The sequence below is a fragment of the Plecotus auritus genome (assembly GCF_963455305.1).
Source record: "Plecotus auritus genome assembly, chromosome: 6".
In the NCBI taxonomy this organism is placed as follows: domain Eukaryota; kingdom Metazoa; phylum Chordata; class Mammalia; order Chiroptera; family Vespertilionidae; genus Plecotus; species Plecotus auritus.
In genome coordinates, this window is record NC_137773.1 from 20,469,273 (window position 1) to 20,494,893 (window position 25,621).

General features: G+C 40.3%; 1 protein-coding gene across 1 annotated transcript; it reads left to right on the plus strand.

Moving 5' to 3' along the window:
- Positions 1-9,643: 9,643 nt before the first annotated feature.
- On the plus strand, positions 9,644-21,684 carry NMUR2 (neuromedin U receptor 2). The gene is made up of 4 exons (XM_080673984.1): positions 9,644-10,502; positions 14,759-14,843; positions 16,982-17,107; positions 20,220-21,684. Exons 1-4 carry the CDS (start codon positions 9,777-9,779, stop codon positions 20,492-20,494), a joined length of 1,212 nt encoding a protein of 403 aa, XP_080530110.1. The 5' UTR covers positions 9,644-9,776; the 3' UTR covers positions 20,495-21,684.
- Positions 21,685-25,621: the final 3,937 nt, after the last annotated feature.

Below are 25,621 nucleotides of genomic sequence, written 5' to 3' on the forward strand. Positions count from 1 at the left end.
CTGACTATAAAAAATATATAGAATAAATAACAATAACCATTATGAAACACAATTGTCTCAGAGGTTATATTAAAAATATTTAACCACTCTTAATGGCATGGGCACTGACCAATCAAGCCAGAATGCCATGCTTGTATGTACCAGACAAATACTAGCCCTATAATAAGTATTGTCATATTATTATATCAGTTTGTAGTTTATAGAGCATTTTTATATCAAGTAACTCATTTGAATTTCATAAAAGGCAACTAGGCATGATTATCCCACTGCACATATAAAAATGATCAGACAGGTAAATGATTTTTGCCATTGCTTTTCATACCTAGTTAATGATAGAAGTGGAAATTCAAATGAGGTTATAACTCATGATCTAATAATGTTACACTATTCCCCCACAGTCTCTGACTCCAAGGAGCAGATGATCCTGTTGGAATAATGCAAATGCATATGAAACAAAGATAATACACTCAGTGGAGAAAATATACATTAGATAGTTCAGATTCAGAGAAGGAAAGGGGGGGATCAAAGTCATAAAAACCAATCTTCCAAAAAATGGTGGCAACTACTGAATAGTCCTGGGATGAAGGAGGGTCCGCAGATTCAAATGTCCTTGATCATGGATCTTTGGCATCCCCTCCCCAGTGTCCCAACCTTGACATTGCTCACACTAGTCCAAGCCTATAGAGCCTGGCTCCCCAAAGTGTGATCCTCCAGTCAGCAGTATCATCATGACCTAGGAGCATGTTAGAAACAGAATCTCAGCCGCCTTCCCACTCCTCCCCACGAGACCTATGAAATCTGAATGTTCACGAGATCCCAAGGAGATTTGCAGATACCTTAAAGTTTAAGATGTTCTACTCTACACAAGCTTTGCGCATATTTTATTATGATTTTACAGCCATTATTAACCACCCATTCCAGCTCTTCCACCGGGTCCTCTAGAACTTATGGTCTATGCTAGAAAAATTCCCTATATCTTCAACCACTTTTTAGCTCCTCTATCACATAATGTGTTGTGTGCTCGTTATGAAACCTGGTTCCTTCCGGTGGAAACTGCTTTCCTTGTAGGCCTCTCAGATGAAGGTTGCTTTTCTTCCACACCTGACATTTCACAGAACCTGGAGGTGAGGCTAAGTGCTCTCCACACTCCTCAAAATCATTTAGAGTCAATTTCCTCCTTCTTTCTTAAAAAATCCTGCCATTTTAAAAGCATATGTCATCAAGCTTACCCTTCATTATCCTGCCTTGTTGCAGTCATTTGTCACTCTCATTAGCTTCCTTAATTACTGGAGACTTAGTCTCAAATTCACTGCCTTACTATTGACCCCTCCTACCCCACTGTCTCAACACCATACCACCACTCTTCACTTTCTACATTCTGCTACCATGTTACCATTCTTGACCACTTACACACCAATGTCATGGTCACCATCCAACCCCCCAACCCCTGTTTTTCACAATCCTTTACTACCTCAACTCCAGTTTTCTCCTTCACCCCACCTCAGCCACCCACTACCATGGATCATACACTAGACCTTGTTTTTATTAATAATTGCATTGCTTGTTAAATAATTTTCAAACAGATGCTCTTATTTTGAAAACTAAGTTAATTTCATAATCTCCCTTATTCTCCTCTACAAATTTTTGACCCCCATCAGAATCTCCTGCCCACCGGTCTAACAACTTTTCACTGCTCATTACCTATCTCATGAACTAGTTCTTTCCTTGTCCTTTTTAGATTCAATGATCAGTCTCTTTAACCATACCTTTTATAAAATCCCATAGCCCTGGCTTCTTGCTCCCAACTTCAGTTTAACTCAGTCCTCTACCTATCAAGCAGCTGAAGGGGGCTAGAGAAAAACTCATTACCAGTCTAACTTATCTCTCTTTAAATTGATGACCACCAAATTCAAGGGGCATTTAGTACTACAGAGCACTTTCACTATATTTCCCTAATTAATCCACCCTTCCATTTTCTGAGAGGGATATTGTCATCTCCTCTGAAATTTTCAACATTTGCTCCCTCTCAGCTCTTGACTTAGTTTTTATTTCGTTGTGAAAAATCGAAGCCACCAAAAAGGAATGATCAGCCCTGGCTGGTTTGGCTCAGTGGATAGAGCGTCAGCCTGTGGACTCAGGGGTCCCGGGTTTGATTCTGGTCAAGGGCATGTACCTTGGTTGTGGGCACATCCCCCGTGGGGGGTGTGCAGGAGGCAGCTGATTGATGTTTCTCTCACATCAATGTTTCTGGCTCTCTATCCTTTTCCCTTCCTCTCTGTAAAAAACCAATAAAATATATTAAAAAAAAAAAAAAGGAATGATCACATCTTTCCACAACCAAATCTCTCAACTACCTGCTTCTCCATCCATAAACTATTTTTGCATCTATATAAAACCAAGCCCTCTATTTGTACACCAGTTCCTATCCCCTTTCAACAACCCAAGACTTTACTGTATGACCAACGTTTCTTTCTCCTCATCCTCAATTTGCCCCTAAATATTGGATCATTCATAGCAGAACACAAATATGCTACACTTTACATATATATTGTTAAACATTCCTCCATTGGCCTCATGTTTCTCTCCAGCTATTTCATTTCTCTGCTCACCTAGGAAAAAAAATCCATGAAATACTAGTATTCTTTTACTCCCTTATGTCCAATTCTCTTTGTAACCCATTTTGGGCAGGTTTTCCTCCCACACTGCACAGAAGTCACTGTTATCAGAGTCATCAACAAATCCCATCTTGCTAAATCCACGGTGAGTTCTCCACTCCAACCTTCCGTTTCTGGCCCCTCTTGTGCCCCAGGCATTGTGCTGGGTGCCATTGTGACCTCACTAACAACTGAGTCTCACCTGACCTAAATAAGGTGTTAATTGCTTCCAGTGTAGGATGATTTTTATCCTAGAGAATGCTAATCAAATAACAGGCTCTTATTAAAAGCAAACAGTCAAAAAAGGCAGCAAAACTCCAAGGAATGTATTATGTAATGATATTTCAGGTATTATTACAGAAAGCTTTGTCAGTTACTAGATGTGGAGACATAAAGTAAGCCATGTCATCTCACCGGGCCTGCATTTATTCATTAGTAAAATGAGAATGTTAGACTTGAAAAAACTGTAAGATTGTTCACTTAAGTGTGAGAGAGAAATCCTAAGCATCCTTGAGAATAAGATGTATTATTGGTCACACTCCCTCTGATTTGTCATTGGATGCAGAATAATAAATACTAAAAACTGAATTTATGTCAAACATTTCTGCTATTTCCAAAACTGGTTCTAAACAAGGACCTTCCTGCCAGGGCTGAGATGTGTGTAATTTGGGATGAAATGGGAAATTTGGAGGAGTCATGCTGGGAAAATTCTGGCAGACCTACAAAATATAGCAGATGGAGAACAACAGGAGGACATAACACTGTTCCTTCTGTTTAGCCAGAGCTCTTGGCTACCAGGGTATTCTGGAAAGGACCCAGCATGCATCAAGGGCACAGGATATTTTGGCAAGATGTTCTTAGGCTTGCCTTTTGCTCAGAGATTAGACATTCTATAGCATGAAGATAAATTAATTAATGGAACTTCTATTTTTAACCAATATACCCAAACATGAATCCAGGTGACCATGGTTATTTTATTTTAAATATGTTTTTATTGATTTTTTTTTTAGAGAGAGAGAGAGAAACATTGTTGTGAGAGAGAAACAGCAATTATCTGCCTCCCGCATGCTCCCCAACCAGGGATTGAGCCAGCAACCTGGGAATGTGCCCTGACTGGGAATTGAACCAGTGACCTTTCAGTACATGGGACAACTCTCAACCAGTTGAGCCACACTGGCCAGGGCAACCATGGTTATTTTAAAAACTGTTGCCTTATGAGGAGGAAAACAGTCTCTGTATTTGTTTTTATCTCCATTAATTTCCTTCCCACCAAAGAAGAAAAGATTTTACTCTGAAAGCCCTTGATTAAAGAAGCAGGATTTAGTAAAAGAGCATATCAGACTGATATATATATTTTAAAAAATCACTGTGTAGTCACAATTTCATCTCCTTCACAGCCAAATTTCTCAAAAATAATTTCAGTAAATTCTGCTTGTTAATAAAATTCCCTGACCTCTCTCTAAGTCTTTATATCAGTGCAGTCCGCACTCCCCCATCATTAAAATTGTACACTTTCTATAAAGTCATCACTGATTTTGTCTTGACTTCTCAGAGGACCTGACCTTCTTGGCCCAGTCTTGGTTTCACTCCTCTCTTCTCAGCTCTTTAGGAGAGTCATCCTCTGTCTTGCTACTAAATCTTGAACTTTCTTAAGGCTCAATCTACATCCCCTCCACATCTATACCCTTTCCCTACTCAACCTCACCCATGCCAACAGTTTTCATTATCTTTTACAAGCAAAGTCTCACACATTTCTATTGCCAGTTGAGACCTTCCCTATGAGTTCTAGGAATCTATGTTCAACCTCCTCTGTAATTTTATGCATAGCTATCACAAAGGCATATCAAAGCCAGCATGCCCAAAATTAAACTCATGCTCTTTTCCCCCTAAGCTCAGACCTACACTGATGTTCTTTATCAATGTGAATGGACCTAGGTTTTGGCTGGAATAATTGAATGGATTATTATCCACTCAATGGATAATTCAATGGATCAACAGAGATCCAAAGAGAGAGAAGATAGTAGAAAACAAAGCACCAGATGACAGTCTCCCAAAGATGCCATCCATGAGGGCATCTTCAGAGATAACCTGGTTTCTTTCCTGCTTGAGGCCAGGCTATTTATCTCATCCTTTAATTTTGTGAATTACCCAGTATGTGCAGGTAAACAAACATATTCATTTATTTGTTTGCTTCTACAACATTATTAATGCTTTCCATCAAAGAAAGTTAACTGATTTAGTCCATAAGATGAAATTAATGGGTATAGATCAGATTTTAATTCATATAAAAAAATCTTCTTTTCGGGTTTTTATACATTTAAAAAATTGATCACAGATCAAAACAAAGTGAAAAAATTTCAATTTCAAAAGGCAGAATTTAGACACTTTTCCAAAGTGGAGATACAGAAGGCCAAAAGACATATGAAAAAAAAAAAATGCTCAGAGTCACTAATCATCTGAGAGATGCAAATTAAAACAACAATGAGATATCACCTCACATCTGTCAGAATGGCTATCATCAACAAATCAACAAATGACAAGTGCTGGTGAGGATGTGAGGAAAAGGGAATCCTAGTACACTGCTGGTGGGAATGCAGACTGGTGCAGCCACTGTGGAAAACAATATGGAGTTTACTCAAAAAACTAAAAATGGAACTCCCATTTGACCCAGTGATCCCACTTCTAGGAATATATCCTAAGGAACCTAAAATACCAATCAGAAAGAATATATGCAACTCTATGTTCATAGCAGCACAATTTACAAGAGCTAAGATTTGGAAACAGCACAAGTGCCCATCAGCAGATGATGGATAAAAAGAAAAAACAACAACAATGGTGGTACAAACAAACAAACAAATGGTGGTACATTTATACAATGGAATACTACTTGGAGGTAAAAAAGAAGGAACTCTTACTATTTGTAATAAGCATAGCTGACCTGGAGAGTATTATGCTAAGTGAAATAAGCCAGTCAGAGAAAGCTAAGTATCACATGATCTCACTCATGTGGAATCTAATGAATAATATATACTGATAAACAAAATAGATCCAGAGACATAGAACCATGGAACAGACTGATTATTTCAGAGGGAAGATGGGGGTGGGGGTTGGGGAGAAAAAGATTAACCAGGGAATTTATATGTATGTGTATATGCATAGCCCATGGACACAGACAATAGTGTGGTAAAGGCTTGGGAGGGGTGGGGGTGGGAGAAGGGGGTTAATGGGGGAAAAAAACACCAAACAAACAAAGGAGACACCTTTTGTGTCAACCTGTAATACTTTCAAAAATAAAAATAATTTTTTTAAAAAGGCAGAAGTTATACATACCATCAACATCCTATCTAATAAAAGAGTAATATGCAAATTAACCATCACTCTGCTACACCCACAAGCCACGCCCATCAGCCACGCCCATCAGCCAATCAGGAGCGAATATGCAAATAAACCCAACCAAGGTGGCTACGGCCACAGAAAGCAGGAGGGAGGCTTGGGTTTCCCCGGCAATGGAGGAAGCCAAGCTTTCTGCCTGCCCTTGCTGGTCCAGGCCTCCACTCAAGGCTACAAAGTTTCAATGATAGAAGATAAATAAAGCCCAACAGAAATGGCGGCAGCCACGGAGCTGGAAATAGCAGAAGGCTAGGGTTGTCCCCAGTGGTGGAGGAAGCCAAGCTTTCCGCACACCCTGGCTGGCCCAGGCCTCTGCTTAAGGCTACAAAGTTTCAATTATAGAATATACATAAATCCAAAAAAAAATGGCTGCCGCCACAGAGCAAGCAGAAGGCTTGGCTCCGCTCCAGGCTACAAAGTTTCAATTGTAGAAGATAAATAAACCCCAGATACCAGGGCCTCCGCTTGGGTCGCCAGGGGGCATGGCTGGCCTGCAAACCACCACAGGCCCCTCGCCCAGGCCACCCCATGCCCCAAGGGAACCCCCACTCTGATCTGGGTCACCCTTCAGGGCAAACCAGCTGGCCCCCACCCGTGCACCAGGCCTCTATCCTATCTGATAAAAGAGTAATATGCAGATTGACCATCACTCCAACACACAAGATGGGTGCCCCCATGTGGTCAAAGATCCTGCCCCCATGTGGACACAAGATGGCCACCACAAGATGGCCAACAAGGGAGGGAAGTTGGGGGCGACCAGGCCTGCAGGGAAAGGCAGTTGGGAGGGACCCAGGCCTGCAAGGGAGGGCAGTTGGGGGCGATCAAGCCTGCAGGGGAGGGCAGTTAGGGGTGACCAAGCCTGCAGGGGAGGGCAGTTAGGGGTGACCAAGCCGGCAGAGGAGGGAAGTTGGAGGTGACCAGGCCTGCAGGGAAAGGCAGTTGGGAGGGACCCAGGCCTGCAGGGGAGAGAGTTAGGGGGTACCAGGCCTCCAGGGGAGGGCAGTTAGGGATGACCAGGCCTCCAGGGGAGGGCAGTTAGGGATGATCAGGCCTGCAGGGGAGAGCAGTTAGGGGCGACCAGGCCTCAGGGGAGGGCAGTTAGGGATGACCAGGCCTGCAGGGGAGGGCAGTTAGGGGTGACCAGGCCTGCAGGGGGGGGGGGCAGTTAGGAGAAAACAGGCTGGCAGGGGAGCAGTTAGGCATCAATCAGGCTGGCATGGGAGTGGTTAGGGGTGATCAGGCTGGCAGGCAGAAGTAGTTAGGGGCAATCAGGAAGGCAGGCAGGCAAGCAGTTGGGAGCCAGCAGTCCTGGATTGTGAGAGGGATGTCCGACTGCCCTTAAATGGGCAGTCGGACATCCCTCGAGGGGTCCCAGATTGGAAAGGGTGCAGGTTGGGCTGAGGGACACCTCCCCCCCCCCCCCCGTGCACGAATTTCATGCACCAGGCCTCTAGTTTTAAAATAAAAGATAATAAACTAAAATTTAATCATATAAAAATAACTACAGAATTACAATCACCTTTAACTAAAATGTGAGTGAAGACAAAAATCAATACTATATTTATGCATTCTACTTCAAACCACTTATTGAATGCCTACCATGTACTACTACACCAGCCATCTATCAAATCTTTTCATTAGTAGATCAATTTCCTTTAACTATTAGTGCAAGAAAAAAATTTATTGAATGCTTACTGTATGCCAAACCCCATGCTAAACTATTTTGCATTTAATCCTCACAATAATCCTAAATTAAGAATTGCTAATCCCATTTTTATGAGGAGAAAATTGATGCTTAGATATGGTATGTAACTTGTTCCAAGTCATATAGTTTCAAGCAGCAAAATTAAACCCGGGTCTGCCTGACCACAGAGCCCCAGTTATTTTTACTACACTGGTAACCAGTGTAGTATCATCACTAAAATGCAAAACCTATAAAAGAAACAGAAGACTAGAAAGAGATGGTAGGAAACCTGATTATCACAAATAAGACTCTAATGTCACACAAATAACCAGACTGCTGTCCTTGCCTTTCTTTCCTACTCCTTCTTTCCTTCCTGTGTGTATCCATCCATCTATCCAAACTTGATTGAGTTCTCTTTATGCTCTTTATGTGGCAGCAGTATGCTAGCCATGGACGTAGAATAGTGAATACGACAACTTAAGATCTTTATTGGGAAGACTGACAATTTAAGCAAGAAATTGCAAAAATCTCTTGGAATCTACAAAGTATCTTCCCCAAGTATCACTGGAGCTCACAACAACCCATACTTTCATGCATTAGGACACGGAAGTACCTACATATAAAACAACTTGCTCAAGGACACATTAGACCCAACATAATCCCCTTGATGGTGACCTGGGATTTACATACAGGTTTTCTGACTGCTGAGTTTAGGACTTCCATCCAATGCTACCCGACTACCTATTCCCCATTTCCTTCTCTGGCCTAGACTCTTTATTGAAATAATCAAAGACAAACCACAGCTGGAGAGTCTGAGGGAGAAGTAAGGAAGGGCACATATCTCACTGAAAAGTGTTGCCATTCTTATATTCCTTTTTGTTTTAAAGAGTCATTTTAAAAAAAATATTTTTATTGATTTTAGAGAGGAAGGGAGAGGGAGAGAGAGATAGAAACATCAATGATGAGAGAGAACCACTGATTGGCTGCCTCCTGCACATCCCCTACTGGGGATGGAGCCTATAACCCGGGCATGTGCCCTGACCAGGAACCAAACCATGACCTCCTAGTTCATAGGTCTATGCTCAACCATTGAGCCACACTAACCAGGCTCTATTGATTTTTTTAGAGAGAGGGAGAGAGAAAAAAAGAAAGAAAGGGGGGGGGGAAACATCGATGTGAGAGAAACTTGTATTGCTTGTTCACTGATGTTTCTACAAAGCTGAGTACATGATGAATCTTCAAAAAGTATTTGTTGAATAAAATAGAATGAATGACCCTCCAATTTACAGATAAGAAAATGAGGCTCTAAGTGTTTGAGTAACTTCTGCAAAGTTACTCACAGGATTTCTATAGGTGTGCCTGATTCTAAACTTCACTGCCCTTTGCAAAAGGCACTGCCAAAAGAGATTAAAGTGTCAGACAGCAGGCAGGGCTAGATGACAGGCAAGTGTTCTTTTAGGCTTTTCATTCTATTGTGGATGCAATCAAAACCAAAAAGGCACATTGATCATGCTTTCCCCAGGGAGTCCTGAATTTCCAAAGGAACAAGATAACTTGAGAAATCTATTGATCTCCCATTTTTGTCATGCTGTACAGGTGACAAGGATCGATGGAGATTTATACTCTTCTGCCCATGACCCTACAATTTTAATTTGTATTTCCACCCAGAGTCCCACAACTTTACCAAATGCACTGCTCAGAGTGCCCACACCTTAAGTCAGTGCCACCGTCTGTGTCAGCTCTGTTTTGTCAGCTCCTTCCAATTCAGAGAAATGTCTCCCCCATCCTCTCCAGCTCCCTGCACGCAAAGCCAGCAAGCCCAACCCAGCTGTCCTCTAATTTGCCTGACACACACTCATTGGCCCACAGCCTAAGGAGGGGCGGGGCTTCTGTCTCTCGGGGGCTCTTCAAAAGAGATCCTTGCAGAAGCACTCACCCTCCCCTGCTTCCTGCACTGGGGCTGTGCTTCCCTGTCTGTTTTCTCTTTCCTTTCTGTCTCATCTTGGGACAGAGGCTCTTTCCAGAGGAAGCTTGGGTCTTGGATTTTAATGTCAATGATGGAAAAATATGAGAATGTCTCCTGGATCCCCCAGCAGGAACTGGAAGATCCATTCAAGAAATATCTGAACAGCACAGAGGACTACCTGACCTTTGTCTGTGGGCCTCAGCGCAGCCACCTTTTCCTCCCGGTGACTGTGGTGTACACCCTGATTTTTGTGGTTGGGGTCGCTGGCAATCTCCTGGTTTGCCTGGTGATTCTTCGGCACCAGACTATGAAGACACCCACCAACTACTACCTCTTCAGCTTGGCTATCTCGGACCTCCTGGTCCTGCTCCTTGGGATGCCCCTGGAAGTCTATGAGATGTGGCGTAACTACCCCTTCCTGTTTGGGCCCGTGGGCTGCTACTTCAAGACGGCCCTCTTTGAGACTGTGTGCTTCGCCTCCATCCTCAGTGTCACCACGGTCAGCGTGGAGCGCTACGTGGCCATCCTCCATCCTTTCCGCGCCAAGCTGGAATGCACCCGGAGGAGGGCCCTCAGGGTCCTGGGCATCATCTGGGTCTTCTCTGTTCTCTTCTCTCTGCCCAACACCAGCCTCCATGGCATCAAGCTCCATTACTTCCCCAATGGGTCTTTGGTCCCGGGCTCTGCCACCTGTACGGTCATCAAGCCCATGTGGATCTATAATTTCATTATCCAGGCCACCTCCTTCCTCTTCTACATCCTCCCCATGACTGTCATCAGTGTCCTCTACTACCTTATGGGGCTCAGAGTGAGTATCCCAGCTGGCTGGCTTGCGGCAGCATCCTTCTTTTACTCGCTGACTCAAAGTTTTGTAAGAGGAACTTAGAACTGGAGAAATTCAGAATGGGAAGGGAACCATAGAGTAAAACAGAATGAGCTCAGAGGGGAAACCCAGAAGTTAAAGGACTTGCCTCAGTTGGACAAATAGTACCCAAAAATATAAATTATTTCCTCTACATCACCTTTATTATTCTTCCCTCTATAACTGTGGTTCTCAAACCTAGGTGTTCCTACAGATTATCTAGAAACCTTACTATGGGTAGCAAGATGCAAGCCCATCCCCTGGGGAAATTCTGATTCAGTATGTCTGAGGTGGAGCCTCATTAAATAGCCCAGGTGGTCACCCCTGGAGAGCCAGTTTCACAGCCTGCTGTCTTTTTTTCTGCCCAGATCTATGACCTGCACAGAAATCTTCCTTTGCACCAACTTGGTCCGAGTATAACATAAACTATCCCCGCCCATTTATACTCCAAGACAAATACAGGGTGGGACAAAAGTAGGTTTATAATTGTGAGTAGGCAAAACACAGAGTTTACTCTTATATTATTGTTGTTATTATTACTACCATTATTATCATAATATTTTCCATATAAACAACTGTAAACCTACTCTTGCTTCACTCTGTATACAGTTTTACAGTCAGACACTCTCCTGTGATTGCTTTGATTCTATCAGGTTTGAAATATCAGGTTAAAATGCAAAAATATGCCCTAAGCCAGATCAACTTGGCCTTCTCTTGAGAAGGTGGAGATTTGGGGCTAGGGAGGTAAATAGAGCACATAAAATAGAGTCGAAGGCAGTGTGAATAAGAGATTGCTGGGATTAATAGAAAATTATCACTGCTTGTGCAACATATCTTATACTTAGAGGTTCCTTTTCTATGCACATAATGGTAAATCAATTTCTTCCTTTTTTTCTATTTTTTTCTGAGTCTAAATAAGCTGAGAGAAGCTGTTTTTGATGAGGGTAGAAGTAAGTGTATGTCGTTCTTCTCCTAGTATACTCTGCATCCAAATTCATAGAGATGACGTCTGCCTGTGACAGTTTTATACCGTTTTAAGGAGGTGGCTTGTGTAGGAAACAATCGTGAGGCCATTTAGACTCTCAGGTCTGAAGCTCACAGTCTACTGTGCCTTTAGGCAAGCCACACGACTCTCTTCTGGAATTACTTTTCACATTTATAAAATGAAAAGGTCACATCAGATTATATTTAAGACTCCTTATAGCCTTAACAGTCTGCGATTCCTTTAAAAAAACAAGAAGGAAAAAATGTGTGAGTAGGAGCAATGTGAGTTATAAATTGAAAGAAAAACAAAGCTGACATCACATTTATATCATATGGCTTCAATTTGGTTCAGACACCACATGTGACGTAATAATTAATATATTCTCATATCATTGGTGAATACCCACTGGGCCTAAGGTGAATGGCAAGGTTGAAATAGGAACAATAAATTCTAAGTACACGGCTGTCTAGACATAGAAGCAACTCTAATCAGGCAGAGAACTGTGCTAGTCTCCTCCTGAAGGGCTGGCCTCTATATTCCCAGAGACATATGTCTTCCCAGAGAACCTCACAATCATGTCTTTAGAATGCTCTGTGCATTTCACTTGGGGCATAGGACTTGCATGATTCCAAATACCATGAGTCCTATGAGGAATATCCACCCCAAACTGGTCAATACCGTCTCATCCAACACCAAGCAATCACTTACCTTGGATCAATTTGGAGGAAATATTTGAGTAGGAAAGACATACATTTCCCCGCCCCAACCAATTACATTGAGTTTCATTTTGTTCTGTTGTCATGAGACTACAGCTATCTTGTATCAGGAGTTAAATGACAGCTCAGACAACAGCTTAGAAACCACCCAAATTTGCATTGTGAATGTAATACAACTTCCAGCCTCCTGTTCTCAGGAAGGATGAAGGAATTCCCTGCTTAGAAAGTCACTCCTAGAGGAGTTTAAAGATCTCTAGACTGAAGTCAGGAGATAGGTCCTAGTCTGTGTCATTGGGCTTCGGGCCTTGCACATGCTATATTTGCTCTATCTTTGCCTGAAATGTTCCTGCCGTCTAACACTACAATTCCCTTTTACCTTTCTAACTCTCACTTTAAATCATGCTTCACTCACACTTCCCCAGGGAAGCTCTCCCTGATTCCCTAGCTATACCTGGACCTCATGGTTCTAGGTGATTTCTCTTCCTTACATTTATTCCAGTTTAAAATTCTATACTTGGATATCCCTTGTTATCTTTCTCTCCAACTTGACTCTAAGATGAATGAATGAGTGCATTAATGAATGAATGAATAAATGAATGAATTAAGTTGAATTATTCCCCTCCTTGCTGGACTTTAGCTTCTCTACCTTCAAAACAAGAGACTTGGAAACAGTATCTCACAGGGCTATTTTGATCTAAAAGATTTTAAAGAGACTTAAGCAACTCTGAAGATGATTGTTATTGATTCCCTTAGTAAATCTTAAGTTATGATAGACTCTGGGACCCACTGCCTTCAGGAGGCAGGAAACCATAGGTTGATGAAATCCAGGATGGGGGAAGAAGGAGGAGAGCCACATGTATGTTCAAAACTGAGTAGTCAGTGCAGCTTCCTTCCAGGACACAAGTCTCCACTGAGCTGCTCTCTAAATATCAAAAATGATGGAGATGGAAAATATCCAATTCCAGGGCAAGTTACTCCCATCTGGGAGGAGGTTCTGCTGAAGCTCTCACAAACTCCTTGTATCTTCTGCATACAGCATTAATGCTTGAGTTGAGGAGCATGCATTATGGATTGCAACAGAATTCAGCCATGCCAACCAGAGTTGAACTGACTTTTTTAAATTTAAAAAGATTTGTTCAGATTGTAGACATATTGTTCAGTTGGTTGAGTGTCAAACCATGCACCAAGAGGGTGCCAGTTTGATTCCCAGTCAGGGCATGTACAGGGTTGCAGGCTCTATCCCCAGTAGGGGGTGTGCAAGAGGCAGCCAATGGATGTTTGTCTCTCTCCCTCTTCTTTCCTCTCTCTCTAAAACCCAATAAAAACATATTTTTTTAAAGAAATGTTCAGATACTACTTAAAGAATCACCACCTCTTCCAATAAGAATGAGTATTTATAATTTCTAAACTCAGAAACATATGTACTCTTGTTAGTAATATTAGTAAAGTAGAATTTCCCAAATTGTGCTTTTCAAGATGGTACTAGGTATTCCACTAAAAGGAGTTTGGGGAAGGTATTGTTTAGACAGAGAAGCATTATCTCCCTTGAGGCTGGGGTGAGAGATGTAGGGTGTGGAAGGTAGGCATGGGGGAAGGGTGATACATTATGCTTTATGAAGATTCATAGGGCCCATTAGCATATTAAAGGCTCTGAGAAGACCCACAATGGAGACTTCATAAAACAGAAATAATACCTGTTTTGGCTTTCTACTGCCTACCCACCACATAGCAGAAGGATTACATTCTAATAGATGTATAATAATTACTGAATGAACTAGAGGCCCAGTTGCATGAAATTCGTGCACTGGGGAGGGAGGAGGTCCTTCAGCCCGGTCTGTGCCCTCTTGCAGTCCAGGACACCTTGGGGGATGTCCGGGGGGGGTGGGCCTAAGCCAGCAGTCAGACATCCCTCTCGCAGTCTGGGACCCCTGGCTCCTTACCGCCTGACTGCCCTTCTGCTCGCTGCTCCTTAGCGCTGCCACCGCCGCTGCACTCACCAGCCTTGAGCCCGGCTTCTGGCTGAGCGGTGCTCCCCCTGTAGGAGAGCACCGACCACCAGGGGGCAGCTCCTGCATTGAGCGTCTGCCCCCTGGTGGTCAGTGCACATCATAGCAACCAGTTGTTCTGGTTGTTCTGCCGTAATGGTTGGTTAGGCTTTTATTATATAGATGAATGGAAAAGCCTATCTAACCTTTTTTTTTACTTCATAATTTCACATTTTCCATAGAATGCCTATTAACATGCCATTTATCACAAGGGTTCTATAGAATAGCAGATGATAAATGGTTGTAATGCAACTTGGCCACATCCACCTGTCCAGTTGAGTTAGATGATCTAGATCCAATTCTACCTCCAACTTATTGTTACACTTTGACAAATTCTTACATTTATTTTAATTCCCAATTTTTGGTCTGAAAATGAGTGTTAGAGTTACACTTCTCAGATCCTAACAGAAGGGAAAATGTTTTCTTTCTTAACATTTCTTCCCACTTCCCTTGCAGCTAAAGAAAGACCAAACCCTTGAGGCAGACAAAATAACTGCAAATATTCAAAGACCCTACAAAAAATCAGTCACCAAAATGCTATGTAAGTCCTCCATTTTGTTTTTGTTTGTTTGTCTGTCTTTTTAAAAGGAAAAGAGTTGCATTTGGTGCTGAGAACGTGCTTCTGAGTATCAGGATCAAAATTCTCCTGAAATGTAGGATTATGGCCTGGTTTTCCATGGCTTACTCAAGTTTCTAGGGCCTCTTTGATTCCTATTTCCATTTTTAACACTCAAAACAACACACTAAATTGCATTCACTGTAATACGCTGTGTGCTCTTTGGCAAATCACATCCAGCCTGCGAGCTTTTGAGCATCTCTTTCTCCTTCTAAAGTAAGCAGATGCTTTTAAACTTATTTTTTATGGATTTGTTTTAAAATATAAAGAAAACAGTGAGTGCGCCACTTAGAAAATGTACAAATCACATACACAAACATTTTATAACTCATTTCAGGGGATCATGAAACCCCTGCTACCCATTCTTGGACTCCATGAAATACTTTACCTCCAGATTAAGAACAGCTGCCCAAGAGTACCCCTATGTGGTCATTCCACCTATGACATTGCATGATGTTATATAAATAATGTTTTAAAAATACATAACCAGGCACTAATCCACACTCTCTCAAAAGCACTTGATAAAAATATTTGATCCAGCGTTACCCTATAGGAGATAGTGATGGGAGAAAGGAGGTTTATGATATACTTTCCAAGTCAAAACCTAAGGTTTGGAAGAAACAAATCCTCCAGGCTAATATGTACATGAAATACTCACCATAACTATATGGTGTTTATGAACAAAAAATAAAACCTGTGCAAGTCACCAAAGTTTGTCATTTCAACTCTAAGATTCATCTTCTTGAAAATGTTTGAGTCCCTGTTGGCACTTGACTTTCCCTGTTAAGAAATCTCATGTCTTTATTATTGCTCCCCTTTCTCCTCGATCGTAATCTACTCTCACAAAAAGACTTGAAGCGCATTCATGTTAAAAGCACAATGATAAAATATGCTGCAAAGCATTTGCCTTTAGTATGGAGGGTTCATTTTTAAAGCAATTAAAATTTTAATTACGGGGAATTGTAGGCAGTAGTGAGCAGATTAGGGACTTTTTCTTGGAGAGGTAAACTCAGAAGAAACTTCCAGATATTCCTGAAACCACACCACACAGGTAAACAACTTAACTCTGAATATGTTTAATGCCAAAGGAAATATATGTACTATTGACTACAGAAACCTCAAATGTGCTCACAAGTACAGAGAACTATAAAATAAACATCCATGTACCCATTACCCAACCTCAAACATTATCAGCTCATAACTAATCTTGTTCCATCTATATCACTGTCTCTCCCTTGCCCTACAAGATTATTTTGAGGCAAATCTCAAGTATCATGTTTTGGAAAAGGAAAATATTTCATAACTTCAGAAGAAGAAAAAATATATATTTATATGTGTGGGGATTAAATGTCCCATAGAGTAACTGCAGTAGCACCAATTGCTGTCTTGGGAACTGAAAATAAGAAACTAGAAAGTGCAATTTCTTGTGAATCTATAACTATTTCAAAATAAAAAGTAAAAACAAATAAAAAGAAACTAGAAGCAACTCTGTAGTCTAGGATCATCTAATATAATAGACACATCCCCGATCCCAATCAAAAGATGCTTGTAAAGGATTATTATACTTATGATTGTGCTCTTTTTCTCTCTCTCCTCCCTCACCCCTTACAGAATTTTAAATGATTAGATTCAGAGAAGCTTTTAGTTCTTTCTAGAGTAACAAATAAATTCATACCATAGTCAATAACTTTTTATTAATCTATGATCAAATGCTTGAACCCAACCATTGTATTTATATAGCAAATTTATGTGGTTCCAACAGTCTACTTGCAACATAATTTCCCACAATAGAATGTTTTTGGAATAAATTTGATACTATTTAAAATGTTCTAAAGGAGACTTATATAAGAAATCTTGTACAACCATATAGAAAACTGACCCTAAGTCCTATATAATTCGTTATGTTTAAATATTTTATGTAGAGGCTCCTTGTGACCTAGTCTGTAATAATGATAACCAAGATGGAAGGGAAAATGCTAGAAGGAATGGATGAACTTAGTAGCCATTTGATACCTATCCTCATTTTGACTGCCTTTTGTTCTCCCATTCACCTTCTTTTTCAGTTGTCTTGGTCTTAGTTTTTGCTATCTGTTGGACCCCATTCCACATTGATCGGCTCTTCTTCAGCTTTGTGGAGGAGTGGACCGAATCCCTGGCTGTTGTGTTCAACCTCATCCATGTGGTGTCAGGTAAAACCTTAGCTTCTTTGGTAGCATCACAAGTATCCGGGTAATCGCAGCTTCTTTATTTTGCTCAGAGCAGTAGGATCTGTCTGGATCTACTGATTTATCATGGGGGCCTGCCGTACTATGATGAAGTCACTTGATTTTTTATTTTACTTAAATATCGATTGGGTATGTTACTGGTCCCAAAGAAATATACCGGATCACTACTTTAGATGCTACTTTATGGAAGACCTCAACTCTAAGCACGATAACTACAGCAGAAAAATGGTCTAAGGAGTGATTGCCATGATATTCTTTCCAATGACCACATGATTGAATTGGTTCTTATTTATTAAACATCCATGTCCTTGAAATCTTGTATTGTTTTAGCAAGTGTTAGATCCTCATGAAAGCCAACCAAAGGGTATTACTATATTCATGGTGTGTCAAGGTCTGCCTTCAGGCTACTTTAACGCTGCTTGTTGAAGATACTAGAGAATGTGGTGGAAATAGGGGTGGGCAGGTCACTAAGTCAGAGGACCTGGATTTGCATCTCACTTCCACCATTAATTTTCTGAAGAACATGGCTTCCTTTATGCCAGTTTCCTCAACTATAAAAAGGCAATAATACCTTCCCTGTATAAATACGGGCTAATGGTAAGAAGCAAATAAAATATTAGGTACTAAGAAATTTTAAACTGTAAAATGCCATCTATCTTTCTATAATCACCACATATTATTATCACCATTTTACTTTTGAAGAAACAATTCCACAAGAAAAAAAAATGGCTTGCCCAAAGGCATACTTCTGACAAATAGTAAAAGCATGGTTAGGGCAAAATCATCTAACTTCAAGTTCAGAGTTCTTGAGCCCAAAATAGAGCAGAGAATGGCTTATAGGTCCCCCTTCCTCAGTCAGTGTGTCTGTGAGCCTTGGGTTCACACCACTTCTGTCCCTCTGCTTCTGCTAGTCACCAGCTGGTTCAGAGAGGCAAAATAAGATCAACTTGTGCAAATTAAGCTCCAGATGTGCACAGAGCTAAAACAATAGCATTCATATGTATATTGAATATCATGTATATTATTTATTTTCTACACTCGCTTTTTATTTTCAGCACACCTTTTGTACAGCTTATACTTGGACATTAGAACGTCCTGTTATGTCAAACTATTATTTTAGACAAAAATCTCAAAATTATTTACAGCTCTTATCTTCAAGATAATCTGAGAAAAATGGGGTGTCTAAATAAAAAACACCACAAGATCACATGAGACTTGACTAGCTGACTATCCCTCTCTAAATGTAACAAGACGACCATTTTAAGACTTCCAAATTATGGTATTTATAACATTTTCCTGTTAAGATATAATCTCTCCCTCTCCTACAGTACCAACCAGGTGAAACCTTATATACTACAGAAAATGTCCCCAACCAGCCTTTTGATCCCCAAGTTATAATACTTCCAATCATTGACCATATGCTTGTCAAACTGGTTGATTAGAGAGTTATGCACATTCTGCATTATTCCTGCAATATATTTTTAAAATATATTTTATTGATTTCAGAGGGAGAGAGAGATAGAAACATCAATGATGAGAGAGAATCATTGATCGGCTGCCTCCTGCATGCCCCTCTATTGAGGATCAAGCCTGCAACCCAGGCATATGCTCTTGACCAGAATCGAAATTGGGACCCTTCAGTCCTCAGGCCAATGCTCTATTCACTTAGCCAAACTGGCTAGGGCATAAAGATTGCTGCCTCTGCATATTTGTGCGTGCTATGCCTTCTACCTTCAGAACTCTCTCCTCTCTTGCCTAACTCTCCTACCCATTTCAGGGTCTGGCTGGAATTGGATCACCCCCCCCCCCATTAAATCATTCATAACCATCATACTCTTTACAGTTATGCCATTATGTGAATTTCCATAACATGGCTGTTGGTATGACATATTTTGCTCTTGACAGATATTGTTTGGTATTGCTCTATTATTAATTATTGATGTAGGGCAGAGATCTTGCCTCTGTAATACTATTCCAAGTTCTTAGAAAACAAATTCTAAATCCATTACCTCCTAACATACCTCAAAGTTCCTGGCACATAATAAGAGTTCAATCAATATTTGTTTATTGAATGAATTAATAGTCCATAGAAATGTTTTCCTTCTCTATTCCTTTATTCCCAATTCTGTGCACAGGGCCTATGGCACTTTTCATGTCCTGAACTAAATAAATGAGGACAATGATGAACATGTTGATGACAGTACAGTACCGGTCACTTGCTTTATATTCTCAACCATTCTCAGCCCCTCTGTGGATAGTATCTCAACTTTATCCTCACAATAATCCAGGGAGATGAGTTAGGCTTGTGTTATAATTCCCATTTTATAGAGAAAAAAATTGAAGTGCCAATTCTGCCTAAAGTCTTAGAATAAGCAAAGGCCAAGATCAGAAACTAAGTCCTCTGATTCTCAACCTTAGGCTCCTCGTGGGCTTTGGGGAAATAAAATAGGATATGGTAATAAAGGATGAGCATATACCAAACAAGAAAGTGACAGTGTGCAAGGCACTTGGTGGAGAAAATAAATGGCAAGATGCAGTTATTTAATAAGGTTGGAAATTAGGTGGGAAGAACCATGGAAGGGAAAAGCGAAATAAGAAGAGGCACTGGGAAATATTTCTTTGAAGAGATATTAAGCATATAAGGAATCTCAGCAGGGACAATGCCTTGACTGACTTACCATTCTTCCATTGCTTACAAGTTTCAAATTATAGATTTAAGCACAACTCCAATGAGACAAAAACATCTCTCTTCCTCTGATAGTTAAGCATCTCTCATTAATGCCGTGGGAACATGCTCTTTAATTAAACAAGTGTGGATCAAAGAAGTTGCAGAACATCTCAGAGAGATCCCTTGCTGGCCTAAAATTTGTCAAGACTCTTTAATCTTTCTGTGTTTGATTCCTATGTACACAGTTGGTAGAGCATTTTGTATCCTCAATTAGTGTCTTGTATATATTATCACTTCCAAAATAGGCAATCATGGGGATTCTAGGCTTTGTTAAATATTTATGCTTCTTTCTAGTATGCCTCTCACTCAGTGTCTCCTCGGTGTATCTATTTAACCCCTGCATTCCAGGTGTCTTCTTCTATCTGAGCTCAGCTGTCAACCCCATTATCTATAACCTACTCTCTCGCCGCTTCCGAGCAGCGTTCCGGAGTGTGATCTCTCCTTCCTGCAAACAGTGGCACCCCCAGCATCACCCACAAGGGCCACCTGTCCAGCGGAACATCTTCCTGACAGAATGTCACCTTATGGAGCTGACTGAAGAGGCGGGCCCCCACTTCCCCTGTCAGCTGTCCATCAGCAGCTCTCACCTCCACACAGTGCACTATTCGGGACAGACCCCATGAAAGGAACTCTCAATGAATTGACATTCCTCTCTGCCTCCACAGTTATGGGAGGGTCAGCCCATAACTTATGCTTTCTTATGTGATAATGGGGAGGAAAATGGCTCTCCAAAGTTATATATCCATTTCTAGGTGTGTTTTTAAACAAATGTGAAAATCGCTACTTAAATCTGGATCTAAAACCCACAATCTCCTGACAGCCTGGAGCCCCTTCACTAGTTGATGAAGAGAACATGACTAGCAAAGTAGGATAGCTATACTTCGAGTATTTTCCACTCTTGCAAATGGTTTTTCCTGAGTCATCCTCACTCTGAGTCAGGCTGTGGTCACTCTAACAACTAATGGTCCCTGTCAGCCACAGAAGGAAGACATGTAGATATGGTTTTTCTTCCCATGATTTGAAGGGTCCATGCCAGAGTTCCTCCACAGCAAACTACTTACCCAACTGCCTCATATTCTGCCATCATAATGTAATTCCTTAGAGTCTGAAGACTTGTACTTTTAGAAGAGTCTGCCTGATAACATGGGAATGATCCTTACAACTATTACCCCCACCATCCCCATGCCCAAGTCATTATCAGTCAGTCCTCACCAGGAATGCGATCAGATACAAGTTCTACCTAGAGAAGAAGGGAATGAGGTAGAAGGCTGTGGTGGAAGATCATAAGATACATAAACTATACCGGACACAAACTTAGTTATTTTCACAATTTGGTCTAGACTTGGACTTCTAAAGTCTAACTTCATAAACAGAAGTGTGGTCTATTATTATCTTGATAAAAAGACAAGTCAAATGGTAACTACTGGTCTCAAACCCATTATTTTCAGCTACTCAATCCTGCATTACCTATATAATACTCCCCATGTATAATATGGGAAAAACCTACTTTCCTGACTCATCTTCCATCATATCATCTCAAGAAACTGTATTATTTGTCCTTCTTATGAAAATACATCGCACTTTTCTCAGCTGCACATATTTGCTTATAGACTGCCCTTTTTATCGCCAATCTACCTATCCTTCAATGTCCATCTCAATGTTGTACCTCCTCCATGAAACCTTGTTTGATGTATCTGATAGATGTGGTATCTGAATTCTCTGTCACTTTATGTCTTGTAAGCTTTTTCTTCACTCTGCTTCGTATTTCTGTGATTTATATTCCTGTTTTGCCAGAATGTAAATGTATCAAAGGTATGGGGTATCTTGTGTTCATTTTTGCTCTTGCTAGAACCCTGGAAATATATCTATTACAGTGGTAGATGCTCAGTAAATACATGGAAAGTGAGTTGACTTCACATTCCAATATACTGAGCCAAACAACAGCTCCAAAGAGAACCATGTTAAGAACCAGAAGATTCTGTTTCTGACAGGGATGCCTGACCTCAGTTGGCCATTTAATTAGGTGAGTTTATAATGGTGTACCTGCTGTGCCTGTGGTGCAAGAAGGCCCTTCCCAATACCTGGGCTTACTGATGCTGAAATATACAAGTTCTAGCTTTTAGTTTCCAAATTTTTCCTAAATTGAATGAACTGTCCTATTGAAAACTTGGGGTCATGGTCTCTGATGTCACCATTTCTTAACTGAACAGGCATCTCCAAAGGGATTCAATATTTTTTAAAATTTGTTTTGCTAATCACAAGCCAAACTTTAATGAATTATAATTCTCCATTGATGATTTATTTTGGTGACCAGAACTCTCTGGTCATTTGTGAGTTAAGTTGAAAAGACTTGGCAAAACAAAACCTCAGAAATGGAGGAGAAATGGGTTTCCTTCTTGCCTTTTAAAGTAGACACATTCTTGATGAAGATCTAATAGGGTCATTATCCTTAACATCAACTCCCAATGACTAGGCCTAAAAATGCTGCTGTTATAGGTGGATGGATAGAAAAAGAAATAACACTAAAACTGAAGTTAGTAATTTGGTTGTTTGATTTAAACTTTGGTCTCTTTTTTATTTTCTCCTCATTTAACTTTTTTTTCCTAAAAATTTATAACCCCGAAATTATCACTAACTCACTAACTCTTTCATTCAACAGATCTTAAGTAAGTACACAGTAGGTGAAGTGCATGCTTCAGGTTATGAATTCCCTGACCCTGAAAGTTTGCATCTAATAGAAAAGATTTTTTTTTCAAAACCATTACAGAGTTAATTATTCAACTCTAATTGTGAAGTGTGCTACAAAATACAAATACAAGTACTATGAAACTATATAAAAAATGGTATTTGGCCAAGTCAGGGGGCAATGGTATAATTAAGCACATATATACATATGGGAAGTTTATATTTTAAAGTGAAAATTGAAATACACATGTCCTAGAGTTAGTTTATATAAGAGTTCATACAAAATTAGTAGAACAAAGAGAGACACTAAATTTTCAACTCTACTCATAGCTGACCTCATCATCTCCTCATGAATTCCTTGAGATCTCTGAATTTTAGAATAATGATAGAAGAGGTCAGTGAGATAAATGCTGGCAATTCAACTCTTCCGCAATGAGACAGTGACTTTTGAGCTCTCTAGTAATTCACAAACTCAGTGAACTGAAACTCTGACATTCAGAAGGTTGCTTGCCCAATTAGTTGGTCTCGATTCCAATAATTACAGGCTGTTGTTGTTCCTTGTGATTAAGCCCCTATCCTAGACCAAAGAGATAGCAGAAATTCTTAATATGAGACTTATGAACAAGTGTCAGAAGGCCCAAGAATCCCCTGAAATTGATTTTTTAATTATTAGTTTGTACTTTTTTTTCTTGGCGACAAGATTTATACTTTGATTAGCTTCTAAAAATAGCCTATGACTTAAATTACCATAATCACTGTTGTAAAGTGCCCTTAACAGTCATACATAAGGACATTCTTTTAATGGGTGAGTTGTAGCTGAATGAAGACATTGCAGGATAATTAAAAGTGTCATTATTCCAACATAAAAATCCAGTATAGATAAGTATCAGCTGTTCAGTGATGTGCTGGTGCCAGCGAGGACTGGTTTGCAAAATTGTTAAATATATAGAAATTTTGAGAGCCTGTTGTTAAATGATAGCTTAAAATCAGCCACAGTGGGAATATTTACACCATAGAAATTGGACAACACCACACCTCAGCACACCACTAACTTTAATATGCTAGCAAACTGCCATCTTGGTATAATATGTGTGATTTGTTTGTAGAATAGATGGCCAATAACACTGTTATAATTACAGACCACTTAAAATTGTGGTTAAATCATTGACAAAAAGTAGTCAATGGGCCAGATTTTGACCCAGAAGTAAAAGATAAAATAATCAAAAGCATGCTAATTATGACCTGAAAACCTCATCAGCATTTTATAACTTCAGCCTGAGTGGAAGAATTACCCTTGGATGCTGTCCATTAATATTAGTGCAGAAAATAGCAGCAGAGCTACTCATTATCTTCCCTTTATATCTGTTTTAAGTATCCCACAGGATTCATTGTAAAAAAGATGCACAATTTCCACATTCTCTCAACTTGGCTTTTGAGACTTCATTTTTTAAATGTTGTAAATGTGTGGAAAGGGACTGTATAAACATTATAAAGAAGCTGGAGGTTGTACTGGATTATGCAAGCCAAGCAAACAACCTACCCCTCTTCGTTTACATGCCCTGTGAATCATTAAATCACATTGGAACTCTGCATTAGACATACATACATGTTATACTTTGGAAACATTTTCTAGGTAAAGTCAAGATTTGAAAGTTTTAACTAATTTTCATGTGGCCTAGAAATTGCTGCATCTACCTAAATTATACTATTGCAGTGAAATATATACATTGTGAAAAATATATACCGTGAATTCAGTAGGCTGGAATGGTTATACTGAGAAGGTTTTTTAAAAAAAAAAAAAAAAAAGAAAAAGTTAAAAGAAAAGCAATTCATTGTTTTCAAAGATATGAAATTAATTGTATGTTAAAAAACCTACACTAATGCCTAGATCAGTGGTCGGCAAACTGCGGCTCGCGAGCCACATGCGGCTCACAAGCCGCGTTTGCCGCTCTGTTGACTAATGAGTTTGCCGACCACTGGCCTAGATAATGATTTGTAAGCAAGTAGATATTTTTAAATAAGGCTTAACCAGACTTGGGTAAAGCTTGCTTATTTGACTATTACATCAACAGAAGGAATATCTTACCATAATTGTATGTTTCCCTTTGTAAATGTTGAAAATGTTAATATTGATTCTAACTTGATTACCAATTCCTTAATGATAGAAACTGAAAAAAGGCTTTACTTCATAACATTCATTTGTACTATTATCTACGTTTTCACAGCTTCATTAAGAGCGAGATATTGTTCCTATGCCCCCTTTTCAGTTGACAAAATAAGACTTATCCTCACTTCTCACTTAGTAAAATAGACAAGTCTAGATGAGTCGTACAACAGTATTTACATCTCACTCATATAACTGCAGGTTAGCTGTGCTGGCTCCTCTCTACTCTATCCCAAACTGGGCACTGGCAGGAGACATAATGGTCACCCAGAGTATGTGTTTCTCAGGGTGAGCAAGTCACCTGGCCAATCCTCAAGTTCAAGCTCAGGAAGTACACCTGACTCACCATGAGGCCATGCCCCACCAGGGTGGGTATGTATGATATTCCCAGAAGGAGTGGAGCGACATGTCAGGACTAGGGACACACATCTGGTAAGTGGTACAGCGAGTTTGAACCCAGAACTACATGGACTGCAGTGTCTGAGCTCCCCCATTACGCTACACTGATTCCACACGTGACTCTACCTCATTGACATCATAGCAAAAGCCTCTCAGTTGAATGTCACCCCCAATATTACCTCATTTACTTCCCACTAAATCACCAGTACAGACCAGAGAACAAACAACAGTATGGACACTGGAGCCAGATGCCTGGGTTCAAATCCTGCCTATAACATGCTTAGCTGTGACCTTGAGCAGGTTTCCTAATCTCTCTGTGGTCCAGTTTCCCCATCTATAAAATAGACATTATGGTAGTATCTATATCATGATGGTTACATGAGGGTTAAATAAGTTAATATACTACTCCTAACGGTCTTAGGATCCTGCCTGACACCTAGGAAGTGCTAAAATAAGTGTTTGTATGTCCAGTCGGTGTTGCTTAGTGGTTAAGCATTGACCT

What these genes read in the sequence shown, in the direction of transcription:
- NMUR2 (XM_080673984.1), top strand. Translation starts at nt 9,777, where the DNA reads ATGTCAATGATGGAAAAATATGAGAATGTCTCCTGGATCCCCCAGCAG. An exon ending in ATCAGTCACCAAAATGCTAT is followed by an intron (nt 14,844 to 16,981) that starts GTAAGTCCTCCA and finishes CTTCTTTTTCAG; the next exon opens with TTGTCTTGGTCTTAGTTTTT. An exon ending in CCTCATCCATGTGGTGTCAG is followed by an intron (nt 17,108 to 20,219) that starts GTAAAACCTTAG and finishes CCTGCATTCCAG; the next exon opens with GTGTCTTCTTCTATCTGAGC.